Genomic DNA, 16156 nt, shown 5'->3' on the forward strand with positions numbered 1-16156 from the left:
GACTTGGCATTTCTAGTCCCTGTGTGTCCAGATAGCACTTTGAGATGACCTTTCTGCAGCTTCTTTCAGAAATATTTCTCATAGGGTAATGGATCAAATGTGTTCACTTCATGTTTTTAGTCCCTGTGTGTACAGATAGCATTGTGAGAGGAGCTTTCTGCAGCTTCTTTCAGAAATATTTCACATAGGGTAATGGATCAAATGTGTTGACTTCCTATTTCCAGCCACTGTGAGTACAGATAGCAGTGTGAGAGGAGCATTCTGCAGCTTCTTTCAGAAATATTTCTCGCAGGGTAATGGATCGAATGTGATGACTTGGCATTTCTAGTCGCTGTGTGTCCAGATAGCTCTGTAAGAGGAGCTTTCTCCAGCTTCTTTCAGAAATATTTCATGTAGGGTAATGGACGAATGTGATGACTTGGCATTTCTAGTCCCTGTGTGTCCAGATAGCACTGTGAGAGGAGCTTTCTGCAGCTTCTTTCAGAAATATTCCACATAGGGTAATGGATCAAATGTGTTCACTTCATATTTTTAGTCCCTGTGTGTACAGATAGCATTGTGAGAGGAGCTTTCTGCAGCTTCTTTCAGAAATATTTCTCATAGGGTAATGGATCAAATGTGTTGACTTCCTATTTCCAGCCACTGTGAGTACAGATAGCAGTGTGAGAGGAGCATTCTGCAGCTTCTTTCAGAAATATTTCTCGCAGGGTAATGGATCGAATGTGATGACTTGGCATTTCTAGTCCCTGTGTGTCCAGATACCTCTGTAAGAGGAGCTTTCTCCAGCTTCTTTCAGAAATATTTCATGTAGGGTAATGGACGAATGTGATGACTTGGCATTTCTAGTCCCTGTGTGTCCAGATAGCACTTTGAGATGACCTTTCTGCAGCTTCTTTCAGAAATATTTCTCATAGGGTAATGGATCAAATGTGTTCACTTCATGTTTTTAGTCCCTGTGTGTACAGATAGCACTGTGAGAGGAGCTTTCTGCAGCTTCTCTCAGAAATATTTCTCATAGGGTAATGGATTGACTGTGATTACTTTGTATTTCATGCCGCTGTAAACATAGACATCAGTGGGAGAGGAGCTTTCTGCTGCTTCATTCAGAAATATTTAACATAGGGTAATGAATCAAATGTGATGACTTCGTATTTTTAGTCCCTGTGCGTCCAGATAGCAATGTGAGAGGAGCTTTCTGCAGCTTCTTTCAGAAATATTTCTCACAGGGTAATGGATCAAATGTGATGACTTGGCATTTCTAGTCCCTGTGTGTCCAGATAGCACTGAGAGAGGAACTTTCTGCAGCTTCTTTCAGAAATATTTCACATAGGGAAATGGATCAAATACGATGACTGTATATTTCCAGCAAATGTGTGTACAGATAGCAGTGTGAGAACAGATTTCTGCAGCTTCTTTCAGAAATATTTCTCATAGGGTAATGGATCGAATGTGATTACTTTTTTATTTCATGTCGCTGTAAACACAGACATCAGTGTGAAAGGAGCTTTCTGCAGCTTCTTTCAGAAATATTTCACATAGGTTAATGGATCAAATGTGTTGAATTTGTATTTTTAGTCCCTGTGTGTCCAGATAACTGTGAGAGAGGAGCTTTCTGCAGCTTCTTTCAGAAATATTTCACATAGGGTAAGGGATCAAATGTGTTGACTTTGTGTTTTTAGTCCCTGTGTGTCCAGATAACTGTGTGAGAGGAGCTTTCTGCAGAATCTTTCAGAAATATTTCTCATAGGGTAATGGAACAAATGTGTTGACTTTGTATTTTTAGTCCCTGTGTGTCCAGATAACCGTGTGAGAGGAGCTTTCTGCAGCTTCTTTCAGAACTATTCCACATAGGGTAATGGACGAATGTGATGACTTGGCATTTCTAGTCCCTGTGTGTCCAGATAGCACTGTGAGAGGAGCTTTCTGCAGCCTCTTTCAGAAATATTTCACATAGGGTAATGGATCAAATGTGTTGACTTCGTATTTTTAGTCCCTGTGTGTCCAGATAACCGTGTGAGAGGAGCTTCCTGCAGCTTGTTTCAGAAATATTTCACATAGGGTAATGGATCAAATGTGTTGACTTCGTATTTTTAGTCCCTGTGTGTCCTGACAACCATGTGAGAGGAGCTTTCTGCAGCTTCTTTCAGAAATATTTCACATAGGGTAATGGATCAAATGTGTTGACTTTGTATTTTTAGTCCCTGTGTGTCCTGACAACCATGTGAGAGGAGCTTTCTGCAGCTTCTTTCAGAAACATTTCACATAGGGTAATGGATCAAATATGTTGACTTTTTATTTTTAGTCCCTGTGTGTCCAGACAACTGTGTGAGAGGAGCTTTCTGCAGCTTCTTTCAGAAATATTTCACATAGGGCAATGGATCAAATGTGTTGACTTTGTATTTTTAGTCCCTGTGTGTCCAGATAACTGTGTGAGAGGAGCTTTCTGCAGCTTCTTTCAGAAATATTTCACATAGGGTAATGGATCAAATGTGTTGACTTTGTATTTTTAGTCCCTGTGTGTCCAGATAACCGTGTGAGAGGAGCTTTCTGCAGCTTCTTTCAGAAATATTTCACATAGGTTACTGGATCAAATGTGTTGACTTTGTATTTTTAGTCCCTGTGTGTCCAGATAACCGTGTGAGAGGAGCTTTCTGCAGCTACTTTCAGAAATATTTCTCATAGGGTAATGGATCGAATGTGATGACATTGTATTTCATGTCACTGTAAACAAAGACAGCATTGGGAAACGAGCTTTCTGCTGATTCATTGAGAAATATTTTACATAGGGAAATGGTTCGATATGATGACTTTGTATTTCCAGCCACTGATCGTACAGATAGCAGTGCGAAAGCAGTTTTCTGCAGATACTTTCAGAAATATTTCTCATAGGGTAATGGATCGAATGTGATGACTTTGTATTTCTTGTCACTGTAAACAAAGGAAGCAGTGGGAGAGGAGCTTTCTGCAGCTTCTTTCAGAAATATATCACATAGGGTAATGGAACGAATGTGATGACTTTGTATTTCTAGTCACTGTGCCCACAGATAACATTGTGAGAGGAGCTTTCTGCAGCTTCTTTCAGAAATATTTCACATACGGTAATCGATCGAATCTATTCTTTGTATTTCATGTCACTGTTAACATAGACAGCTGTTTTTTGAGGAGCTTTCTGCTGCTTCATTCAGAAATAATTCACATAGGGTAATGGATCGTATGTGATGACATTGTATTTCTAGTCACTGTGTGTCCAGATAGCAGTGTGAGAGAAGCTTACTGCAACTTCATTGATAATATTTCTCGTAGGGTAATGGATCGAATGTGATGACTTTGTATTTCTACTCACTGTGTGTCCAGATAGCAGTGTGAGAGGAACTTTCTACTGGTTCTTTCCGAAATATTTCACATTGGTTAATGGATCGAATGTGATGACTACATATTTCTAGTCACTGTAAATATAGACAGCAGTGTGAGAGGAGCTCTCTGAAAGCTTCTTTCAGAAATAGTTTCAATTATGGTTATAGATCAGATGAATCGGTAGCGGCTTTGTAGTATCTTTTCCAACTGGGACAATGGTTTGAGAGTAGTTTTCTGCAATTTCTTTCAGAAATATTTCAAGTTGGGTTATGGATCATGCAAAGATTCTGTGGTCTTTACATTACTAAAAATGGAACTAAGTCATTTTGAAGTAGCAAGAAAGCGAAGTAATTTATATTTATAGTTAAAGCATGTGATAAATTCTCGGTCACTTAATCTTTTGTATTGCTACTCACTTTCGTTTGGACAGCAGCATTTCTTCTTGCACAATTTATTAGCTTCTCTCCTTATCTTGCAACAGAAATTACTTTGTCTGTTAGGGCAGATATGGCTAAATGTTTAAAATATGATCAGAAACAGATGGAATACTTTGTAAAGCCCTTTTTATTTAACACTATGACTGGTTTTGTGTACTGGCAGAAATGAAACTGAAGAAAGCTTGTGAGTTGTTCTCCCATAGCTCATTTTGTCCACAAAATGCAAAATTTCTATGTTTTAGCCCCAGTATAACATGCAATTTTAATCTGCTAGCAACCTTCATATTGGCATACACTCAGTTCAGAGTGAAAAATTAATTCTTAGATCACTTGAACTGTAAGGGTCATTTTGGTCAAGATACGTATCATAAAACTGCTTACAAACAACAAAGAGACGTAAAAGAGAGGGACTCGTTACCTTTCGAGTGCTGCAGGCAAGGAAACAAAACCCGGCCCCTGGTACTATGCTTGAGCCCCGCCTGTCTCACCAGATCCTCATCTAGGAAGTGTTCTGTGATTGCTATATGACAAAGAAATTCTGTAAAGTGCTGCTTTTCACTAGTGTTTTACTTAATTATGAGTTCAGTTGCTCTAAAACTAAAATCCATAAATTATTTTATATGTGCAACAAATTCTACAAAATAAAATAGTGCACCCATAATATGCTGATGGATTACACATTTATGTTTTAAATTTAAATCACTAGTTTTAATATACGTCAAAAGAGCATATTTGTTGGGAGGAAAGGGACAGTAGGAAGAAAGGAAAGGTGCACAGGTGCTAGATGAAAGAAAATGTGTCTTAGGATGCAGAAAGTGTAGCAAAACGCCCAAAGTAAGGCCCATTTTCATGGTTGGTAACATTTGTTTTTGTTTTTATTATGTGGTACACCTATATTTGTACAGTGACATCAGAAATTAATTTGCTTGTCTTAGAAGTACACCAGACATAAGTAAGAGCATAGTAGTATTGATTATTTTTATTTTGCGAACCTGAATTGTTAGTAGGACACTCAGTTTGCCTGTTGCGGAGGGGGGCAGCAGCACACACCGACAACTATTATGCTGTAGTCACAACAGGTAGACCTACAGGATTTCAGATTGTCATCTCTTGTCAGTTGCTCCAGAAGAGACAAAAGGCAGCAAATTCAGATATTTTATATTTCAGCGACTCAAAAACTCATTTGAAGAGTCTAATTAATTAATAAGAAATTGAGAAGTGTAATGTGTCTGACTAATGAAGTGTTATTGGTATAAACTGTGCAAAACATTCCCTGTAGGAATTCCATCACAGAAGAGCATCTCACAAATATATAGAGTATGAGCAAGAGTTGTCACAGAAAAGGCAGGATAGAATTGTCAAATGGAAATCAATAATTTTAATAAGGAAATAAAAAAGAATTTGGCAAACATCAAATAGATACGCAAATGTGAGGGGGCCAGGAGTTAACATAGTAGGAAGCTCATTGAAGTGGAGAAGAGTGAAGACGAGATGTAGGTGACAGTACCACTCAGCACATGCTGTAGAGAATATTTCACAACTGTGATTCTTATCCCTGTGCCTTAAAATGTCTTGTGTACCTAGTGAGTAATTTGAATGTGCTTTCATCTTAATCACAATTTTAGTGATTGTCACACTGATATGGACTGAGAATATCTTAGTAGGGAGGATGCAGCATGTTATCTCAGATGCAGTGTCACCAACAGATATAGAAGGAAGTTTGGGTGTACTCCAGAGAAGTGTGTTGGACCTTCACTGTTCATGTTGTATATTGATGATCTTTCAGACAGTATTAATACTAGCTTCAGACTTTACATAGATAATGGCGTTATGTAGAACCAAGTAAAGTTTGAAACTGTATCAAGGTCTGACTGAATGTATGTACAGCTTTGTTCAAAGTAAGGAGGATGGATGGATGGATCGATTTTGATTGATAGGGTTAAAGGGATCATTGGTTGTTGGTCCCTCATTCTTTTGTGTATCAGACTGGGAATAGCCCAGAGAGGAAGGACACAAAAGAAAAATCCCAATGGACTTGACTGTACCCAAGAACAAAGGAAGCAAAGACATAGAAGCAAGTAGAAGTGAGAGAGAGGAAGGTAGGAGGGTTAATCTGCCCAGAAAGCAGCTGGAGATCATGGGACACAGTATCTGACTGGAGACATTCTCTGCATCTCACAGTTGCTTCCACATCCTCCATTGCCACAAGAAAACTAGCTACACAGACAAGATAGATTCATCATAATTGTTCTCTTTCCTGGGATTTTGTTAACCATTGATAGATGTCCCAGAATAAGAAGAATTTTAGGGGTGGGAAGGGCAGGAGCCAGGGTGGACCTCTGAGAAAGGATAGCTGTGGGACCCTCAGGTTGGAGCAGGCTGCAGCACTCACACCTCCAAATTCACAAGTGACCGACAAGGCTATTGTGCACTAAGACACAGAGAGGAATAAAAACCACTTTCACAGATACAAAGCAAAACCAAATCAGCCACTTTGGTGTTGTCTGATAGCACCAGAGGCAGGTAGTGTGTCAGCAAGTGTAAGGCTTCATCTTAAGGCAGCCTAGTAGGATGTGGTCCACCGTGAGACCCTTGAGCAGGCCTGACATTCTGTATAGTCACAACTAATGGGTGTCAGAGATATCAGATAGCACTGGTCACCAGCCTGTAGATAAATCGAGGAGCCACTCCCAGTTAAGAATGGCTTGCGACTGTGAAAACGAAAGTGGCTGAGAGATCAAGCAATGGCCAACAATCCTGCAGTGAATATACTGCATCTAACTGTCAGGGAGTGAAGTTCACTTTATTGTGATTGTATGCAGCCAAAACTGGTTTGTCAGTTTGCCATTAAGCCATTAATGTATACAAAACCTGAGTGTGTAAATGCGTGAAGAACGTCTGGGAACAGGCGGCAGAAAACCATAGGGTCTACTCTAAAACTATATTATTGAGGAGATATGATGGTGGGATGCACACCATTGGGGCATGTGGTATTACTGACTGACAAAAGCTGCGTGGGAGCAGAAATAGTGACACACCAGTCGATAATAATTTATTTACCTGTCCTGCAGGGTTTCAGGCTAGGCTGAATCCACACACTTTTCTTCCAGTTAAATTAGAAAAAAACAGAATGGAAACAGTTTAGAGGGAAATAGGGCTTACTAATTTTGTCATTAAATGAGCCAGAAAAATGCCATTTGAGATACAGTTCCCCATAGCATTGGTTTCATCACATTAATTTCCAAAAACAAATACTATCTGTAAGGCACTATCCAAAGTTATTTGATAGGGCATTTACTTGGAGATAGGGTTGATCTAAAACATATTATTGTTAACATTATGAAAGTGTCAAAAACATAGTTCCACACTTTTGTAGTTCTGGGAAAGTGAACATCTTGTGTATTAGCCAAACTTAGACATAGAAACATCTATAAATGTAATTAAGTTTTCAGCATCTGCTGGTTCTCATCTCCAACTAGAAAGGAATGAAACATAATGTTGCAAGTTTTTACTGCAGTCTATCCACAGCACACTCTCATCTTAAATTAATTTGTTCTTCTGTTTTTAAATGGAGACAGATATGTGTCGGTACCATCTGGAACATTTATTTGAACTTCCAGCTATATTTCTGTTGCAATAATGTATGGTCTAAAATGTATCTAAGAGTAAGTTACCCATTATCAAACACACTTATTACACTATTTGTAAATCAAATGCATGTGGTTGACAAATAGTGTCATTTCATAATGACTGTTATGAATCATGAGAAGTAAATGTTTTTTTTAAGAAGTGAAGCTGCTACACTACCATGTGTAGAATAATCTGATTAATTGCATTTTTTTTAAGTGGCCAATTTACATTATAAAATAAAAAAAACTAATTAAATGAAAAGTACACTTTTTTACAAGAAAGTTAATCATTTATGGTAATTAAAAGTTCATTGAATGATGTGCCATAATTTTATACATCACCAAGAGCTTTTTCAGGATGTGGATTTTCCACTTTTTTGTCCTCACGGTCCAGCACGAAGTGTGAACGTCAAGGATGGCTGCCTGAGCCAGCTAGGTGGGGCTCATCTGGTACATTTCAACCAGGCCCAGTGCACAGTGTGAACACAGCTTGATGGTGTGACCAGAAAGTTTGCTTAAGTTGGCAAAGATGGGATAGCCACATCAGCTGATTATCTAAGACCAGTCGTAAAAGGCAATAAGTCACCACCAAATTGAGTGTTTGGTCCTCGAGGTAGAGTTCTGGTTATGGATAGACAATATGATAGTGTGATAGTGACAGAAGTGCCTGACATGTCTTGCAAGTGTAAAACTGGAAGCAATGGGTGAGAGCCCAGGACTGCACATTTCCTATGGTACCCACAGTTGAGGAACCATAGTAGATGCAAAGTTGTCAGCATACAGGGAAGATTACAATGTAGACCTCACAGCTGCAGCTAGACCACTGATAGTTGCTACAAAATGGGGCACACTCATTACAGAGCCCTGTGGACCTCTTTTTCTTGTATATGGGGAGTACTTTAACCTAGAAAGTATGGCAAGACAAGATGTTCTGGACATAAATTGGGAATTGGCACCAGAGACTCCACTCATTGAGGGTACCCAGGATGTGGTGATGTTGTGTGGTGTGTTGGGCCCTATGCAAGTCAGACAACAACTGCAAGATGTTAACACCAGAAGAAGCTGACCAAGTGGCAGACTCCAGGTGGTCCAAAGTTTCAGCAGTAGAATTACCTTTGTGAAAACCACCTTCGGACAGAGCCAAAAGGCACCAGGACTCAAGGTACAAACACACCTGTCTGCTCACCATATGTTCCAGGTATTTGCATAGATATTAAGCGAGGCTAATTACACAATAGCTGTTGTTTTCAAGGGGGTGTTTATCAGTTCCAGTACTGTGACAATCATACTTTCTCACCACTGTGACAGGAACACCTCCTCACTCCAGATATGGTTGAAAATGGCAAGTACATGACATTGGGCATCCATTTATAAGTCATTGAGCATTTAGATGTTGGTTCATAGTGGCCATCAGGAACACTACCTCAGATACAGAGGCGGAACATCTGGGGTTTGGCAGCATAGGAGTCATCAGACTCTCTCTCTCTCTCTCTCTCTCTCTCTCTCTCTCTCTCTCTCTCTCTCTCTCTCTCTCTCTCTCTCTCTTGGATGACATGTTTTCCGTAGATAATTTAGATTTGGGTTTGTCTGCTCAAGATTCTGAGGCAGAGGAGGAACACGACATCCTATGACCTGCAACCTGTGATGGCTTTAGCCACTGGATGTCATCCAATTGTAGGTCAGCAGAGTCCTGGGAATGCAGTGTACAAGGGACCCCTTTCTGGTAAGTGGTGCAGAGGAGGAGGAGGAGGAGGGCAATGCTTCTCTGGTTGGCAGTTGGGGACTGACATTCCTAGTGAATAGCAAGTCAACATTGTCAAAGAGGGTATGGAGGGAGCAGTAGGAGAAAGACCCTTCTCCACCATGGGAATAGGTGTAGTCCGGTGGCCCAGTAGGCCACAGGGTGGATGACGGCACAGTCACCGGAGAGGATGACATCATAGTAGTAGAATTTGTCCATTTCACACATGTACGGTGTAAGAGATTGTGTTTCTTTTTGGTCTCTTGATTTGTGAGGATGTGTATTCCTGGGTTTTCTTTTTACACTTGAAAATGGTACAGGAGGAATGGTGCTCCCCACAGTTGATAGAGATTGGTGGAGAGGGGCACAAACAAACAACCACAGTCCCTTCAGACATGACTGGTGCTGCAATGTAAAGATATGTGTCTAAATCACCTTCACTTGCAGCACCACAAGGGTGTAGGGATATATGGCTTGATATCACAGCGATAGACAACCTTAGATGATTTCTCGTTGTTTTAGAAGATGAAGGTGGTAAAGCTGAAGGCTCCAGTATCCACTGTGTTCTCTTTTGCTACCCACTGGACACCATGGACAAAATGCACATGTCATCACTCCTAATTAGCAAACAGCTCTAACAATAGCTCCAACAATAGCTCCAACAATAGCTCCAACAATAGCTCCAACAACAGCTCCAACAACACTCTTGTTGGAGCTATTGTTGGAGCTATTGTTAGAGCTGTTTGCTAATTAGGAGTGATGATATGTGTCTAAATCACCTTCACTTGCAGCACCACAAGGGTGTAGGGATATATGGCTTGATATCACAGCGATAGACAACCTTAGATGATTTCTCGTTGTTTTAGAAGATGAAGGTGGTAAAGCTGAAGGCTCCAGTATCCACTGTGTTCTCTTTTGCTACCCACTGGACACCATGGACAAAATGCACATGTCATCACTCCTAATTAGCAAACAGCTCTAACAATAGCTCCAACAATAGCTCCAACAATAGCTCCAACAATAGCTCCAACAACAGCTCCAACAACAGCTCCAGCAACAGCTCCAGCAACAGCTCCAGCAACAGCTCCAGCAACAGCTCCAGCAACAGCTCCAGCAACAGCTCCAGCAACAGCTCCAGCAACAGCTCCAGCAACAGCTCCAGCAACAGCTCCAGCAACAGCTCCAGCAACAGCTCCAGCAACAGCTCCAGCAACAGCTCCAGCAACAGCTCCAGCAACAGCTCCAGCAACAGCTCCAGCAACAGCTCCAGCAACAGCTCCAGCAACAGCTCCAGCAACAGCTCCAGCAACAGCTCCAGCAACAGCTCCAGCAACAGCTCCAGCAACAGCTCCAGCAACAGCTCCAGCAACAGCTCCAGCAACAGCTCCAGCAACAGCTCCAGCAACAGCTCCAGCAACAGCTCCAGCAACAGCTCCAGCAACAGCTCCAGCAACAGCTCCAGCAACAGCTCCAGCAACAGCTCCAGCAACAGCTCCAGCAACAGCTCCAGCAACAGCTCCAGCAACAGCTCCAGCAACAGCTCCAGCAACAGCTCCAGCAACAGCTCCAGCAACAGCTCCAGCAACAGCTCCAGCAACAGCTCCAGCAACAGCTCCAGCAACAGCTCCAGCAACAGCTCCAGCAACAGCTCCAGCAACAGCTCCAGCAACAGCTCCAGCAACAGCTCCAGCAACAGCTCCAGCAACAGCTCCAGCAACAGCTCCAGCAACAGCTCCAGCAACAGCTCCAGCAACAGCTCCAGCAACAGCTCCAGCAACAGCTCCAGCAACAGCTCCAGCAACAGCTCCAGCAACAGCTCCAGCAACAGCTCCAGCAACAGCTCCAGCAACAGCTCCAGCAACAGCTCCAGCAACAGCTCCAGCAACAGCTCCAGCAACAGCTCCAGCAACAGCTCCAGCAACAGCTCCAGCAACAGCTCCAGCAACAGCTCCAGCAACAGCTCCAGCAACAGCTCCAGCAACAGCTCCAGCAACAGCTCCAGCAACAGCTCCAGCAACAGTACATAAAAGGAGATCTAGGTGGAAATCCTGTAGCATATTCAGTGGTTAATGCACGATTATAGTGACAGGAAAATCTCTCAGCTTGTCACAGGCAGGTGGGGCAGTTTTAAACTGAATGGAGCCACTTCTAATTTTTGAAATCACCGCCACTGCCCCAAACCTGTCCTTGAGATGTTGAAAGTATAACAAAAACTTTTTAGTCAAAAATTAATCCCCACCTCTCCTAGAACAAACCATGTATTAAGGGGAGGAGTACTTCTTGCCTTGTTTCTGAGCCCTATGTTCCTCCCATGCTGTAACCAGGGAAGGGAACCTTTTAGGGTGATACCACTCTGTGTCATATTAGGTCTTAGCTTCATAAGAGACTACTGGGGCCATACGACCACTAGTGGAAAGAGGTTTGAGTCACTTCATGTGGTAGTCTTTTTCCATAGTAATGCCTGCATTCAGCTGGGGCTCTCGCCCTGGGTGTCCCACAGTCACAGTCACAGTCACAGAAACAGTAATGGTTACCTGGCCACTAAGCCATTTCCGGGACCCCGCCCAGAACAGAAAGGCTACCATGCTGGGTTTTGGGCATAGTACCAATGCAAAAAAATAAGGGTGCAAAAAGAGGGTATTTCTGAGTGCAATCGATGGAAGAAAATGAGAAGGGTCCACAAAATATGCTGTAGAGACAGCAGAGATCCCTAACCAAAGATTACATGTCCTTCACTATATTGCTTCAGTGGATAAAAAGTGAACCGCAGTTGACGGCCTGTGCAATGTTCCGTAAATGTATGATAACTGCGACATACCCTGGAATGTAATTGGTTTTACAAAGGGCACTGGGACAGGAAATGGCAAACCATCAGTTGCTGACGATGAGTGCAAACTCGTGAGGTTGGCAGAAATGGCGATGGCTAAAAATGTCAGGGAATTGCCAAAAATGGCAATAGCTAAAGTGACAACGCCCAATATGCAGCCTATCTAAAATGGTCTCCTCTTAACAAGAGGAACAAGAGGAGGTTGGCCAAGTCATTGAGAGAGGTTTTATTTCTCAGAGCTTATTCCTGTGAAGAGAAGACTGGTGGTGAAGCCAAAGAGATACTATCTGCTGACAGATGGCAAAACAGAGACCATCTGAAGGACTAAAAGGGCTAGCAGACTGAGGTAGTAGGAGGACTGCAGGCTCGGCAGCCATCTTATTTCCTGTGAGAGCGACGTGACAAGGAACCATCATGAGCATCACAGCTGCTTCCTCAACAGCGAGCAAGTTGAAGCTTTCTTGGACCTATTGCACTATGGAATGGACTGTGTACAACACACAGAGGCTCTGGAGGACAATGAGAGATTTGGAGCATATAACACAATTAAAGCCCATGTTGCCACATGTATTGGGTGGTCTGATAGAGGGCGAAGACCTCCACTGTAAAAATCTAGCAGTGTTCTGGAAGAAGCCGGCCGGTGTGGCCGTGCGGTTCTAGGCGCTTCAGTATGGAACCGCGTGACTGCTACAGTCGCAGGTTCGAACCCTGCCTCGGGCATGGATGTGTGTGATGTCCTTTGGTTAGTTAGGTTTAAGTAGTTCTAGGGGACTGATGACCTCAGCAGTTAAGTCCCATAGTGCTCGGAGCCATTTGAACCTTTTGTTCCGGAAGCTGATACTGAAAATAGTCGGTGCCCATGATGAAGACACATCCAACACCACGGTTGGTCTTAGAGGCATCTGTGTACACAAAAATGCTGTGGGCTAAGTTACTTGCTAAGGTCAAGAAAGTTAGTGACAGATCAAATCCAGAGCAGTGTCCTTGGGAAGCGAATGAAGTTAAAGATTTAAAGATTAAAATGGACCACTACATGAAGCCAGGACAGTGAAGGGTTCACATCCATTAGGAATGTGACAGGTACTGTGAAGTTAATCTTCCGGAGCAGTAGCCAGAAAGCAGAACTCAGAGAGGTAACAGAGAAGAAGGGCACATGCCACACTGGCGGTCAACGGAGTCATTGAAAAAGGGGACATAGGATGGGTGGCTGAGCATGGAAGACAAATGGCACGCATATCCACTAACAATGATTTCATGCTGGTACGAACAGTAGTAGTTCGGCAGCTTGTGCAGAGTGACATTCAACTGGGGTAGTGTAAAAGGCACCAGTGGCCAAACGTACTCCATGATGGTGGATTGTGTTAAGATGGCACAAGATGGACGGGCATGCAGATGAACAAGTAGAAGACCCATAGTCTAGTTTTGAATGCACAATGGTTCGGTATGAGTGCAGGAGGGTGGCCCAATCTGTTCCCCAGGAAATAACGCTTAGGACCTGTAGGTCATTGAGATACAAGATACATTGTGCTGCCAGGTAAGACATATGGTAGAACCAAGAAAGTTTTCTAGGAAGCACGAACGCCAGGTATTTTAATGTTGATTGAATGTAAGACTAACAGATCCACGATGTAAAGTGATAGAAGAGACCCATTGTGTCACCAGAAATTCATACAACTGGTTTTGTCAGTGGAAAAGTTGAAGCCATTAATGATGCTCCATGAGTAAGGACAGTTTAGACATTGCTGGAGACTTTATGATCTACTGCAGTTCCCCATGGACTTGTTTCCTCAAGCAAAGTCATCAACATAAAGGAAACTGGTGATGCCTGCTGGGAGACAGGCCATTACATGGTGAATGGCCATAGAAAAGAGGAAGACGCTCAGCATGGAGTCTTGAGGCAATGATTTCTCCTGGATAAAGGTGTTTGACAAGGCCGAACCCATACTTAGCTTGGAAACTCGGATTTTATAAAAATTCCCAAAGGAAATGGGACAGGCAGCCTCTGAAGCTCCACGTGTAGAGAGTATGGAGGATACCAGTCCTTCAGCATGTGTAATAGGCTTTCTCCAAATCAAAAAACATGACTGGAGTCTGGTATTTCCTCAGAAACCATTCGTGACATGGGTTGACAGAGTGACGAGCTGGTATACTGCACACCAGCATGCACGAAATCCACATTGTGTAGCTCTTAGTAGATTGTGAGACTCCAAGCACCATACCAGCCGGCCATGAATCGTACATTGAATCACCTTGCAACAGCAGCTGGTGAGAGTAATTGGGCAGTAGCTAGAAGGAAGATATTTTTCCTTATTGGCTTCATGCCAGCAATTGCGAAACATGTAATCCGCCCATTTTGTATTCCTGTCACCACTGCATAGTCTTTTAATATGGGAATCAAGGGAGAGGATGTTACTTGGTGGCCAGTATCCTCTTTCTATTACCCAACTGCATACACGAATTAACAGGATTCTTTATTGACATTAACAGGAAGCTACTTAACTTCGAGAGTCCGTGTGTTGTGGTACAAGCTCTACCGTCATAGTCCACTTTAGCCTCACTGCTGGTGAAGTAAAAGATCCGCTAGAAACACTACTCCAGCCACTGCACACTCTTGTAGCTGGTGACGTGAACTGACATACACCCACTAGGACAGTGACTGAGCTAGTAACTGAGAGACTTACTGAGACTGAGGCCCTCCGGCCATTGGCGGCCATCTGTATACTTCTGGTCGAGAGGGCGTTGCTCGTGAGTCTCTCTTTGGCCTCTCTCCTGATAGGTGCATTTGATGCAGCGATCTTCTTGCTACATCTTTGCCGACCAGTGTGCTGGTGACAGTTTATGCCAGCACAGCCCAAATGCAGTTTATGTGTGAAGGAGAAGCGCTTCCCTGCAAAAGAAAGGTACTGCAGCATCTGAATCTCAGGATTGTCTGGCCGTGGGACAGGAGATCCGGATGAAATGAAGCATGATCTAGCCCCTTACAGTGAACGCAGCATTGTAGCATTCACGATTCTGAGAAGGGAAGGGTGTTGCCCGAGCCTCCTCCACACTTTTCCGATGGAGGAAGGCTAGGTGATCGTGGAAAAGAGCTCGAAGTTTCCGCAAAACGGCGGTCCATTGTGTCGGAGATTGCAATGGTGTCCACGAGGACATCAACTGCTACAGTCGGGCTGGAAATGAGGGAATGAACATTGATCCCAGATAGCCCATGGAGGTTGCCCCACACAATGCAAGAGGGAATAGAATAGAACAGAATCTTTGTCACATGACACGTTACATACAATCATTTGATTGAGAAATTGGTAACTCATCACGAATAATTCTATGACTACCTGGGTTTACCTTAAAACAAGATACATACAATGAAAGCATATGGATGCTTCCAGAAGGACATTACAACATAAAAGATAAATACATGTTAGATTCAAACCACTGTGGATTAGGAAACAGGAAGAAATCTTTCTTTTTAATTATTTTTAATGTTTGTTTCTCTAGTGTACGGACATATTTAATAAGAGCACATACTACCATGAAAGTAGTATGTATGTATACACCTAAATATTTACATGCGTAGTTTACATTATGCATAGTTTATAAATGTTGGCTCTTGTCCACTCGCTGTGGCGGGAACGACCCACAGAAAATAACCAAAATGGTACGCATAAACCTCCTGCTGCCACGAATCAGATGATGAAGGCGGTGACTTCTGCGTTGTGGGAGGGTCCAGATCCATCGGTAGGACGAGAGGAGGCGAAGGCTCATCTCTGTGGGGTCGTCCAGCGGTGTCGTGATGAACACCCTCTGGCTGCTGGACTTGTGAATCTGGGCGAAGAGAGACTGAAAGATCATCGTGTACACGACAGAGGAGAAGTTGATTTTGATGGCGGCGCTGCAAGCCATCGGGACCTGAAAGAAGATACATGCAAGTGCCAATTCGGTAGACGATCTCACCTCGCGCCCGCAGTCTGTTACCACTAAAAACCCTGAGAAAGACAATATCATGCTGCCCAAAGCGATACTAGCGACCTTCCCTCGGCACCGGATGTTGAGGAGGATAGAGCAGTTGGAGCAGTGTCCGATGGCGGCGGCCGTGAAGAAATTCTGCTGGCGATGGTCCATCTCGTGGGTGCCAACGATATGAGGTGAGAAACAGTTGCAGTGCTTGATC

General features: G+C 43.0%; 1 protein-coding gene across 1 annotated transcript in view; it reads right to left on the reverse strand.

Moving 5' to 3' along the window:
- Nucleotides 1–11746, reverse strand: part of LOC126195774 (nascent polypeptide-associated complex subunit alpha, muscle-specific form-like) — a 67326-nt gene extending 55580 nt beyond the window's left edge. Inside the window, exons 1-2 of the mRNA XM_049934406.1 lie at nucleotides 11696–11746; nucleotides 10145–11209 (exon numbers count right to left, since the gene is read on the reverse strand). Coding sequence (XP_049790363.1) covers nucleotides 10145–11209; nucleotides 11696–11746 — 1116 coding nt within the window. The remainder of the gene's footprint in view (nucleotides 1–10144; nucleotides 11210–11695) is intronic.
- Between the last annotated feature and the right edge of the window lie 4410 nt (nucleotides 11747–16156).

This window comes from Schistocerca nitens, chromosome 7 (assembly GCF_023898315.1).
Source record: "Schistocerca nitens isolate TAMUIC-IGC-003100 chromosome 7, iqSchNite1.1, whole genome shotgun sequence".
NCBI lineage: Eukaryota > Metazoa > Arthropoda > Insecta > Orthoptera > Acrididae > Schistocerca > Schistocerca nitens.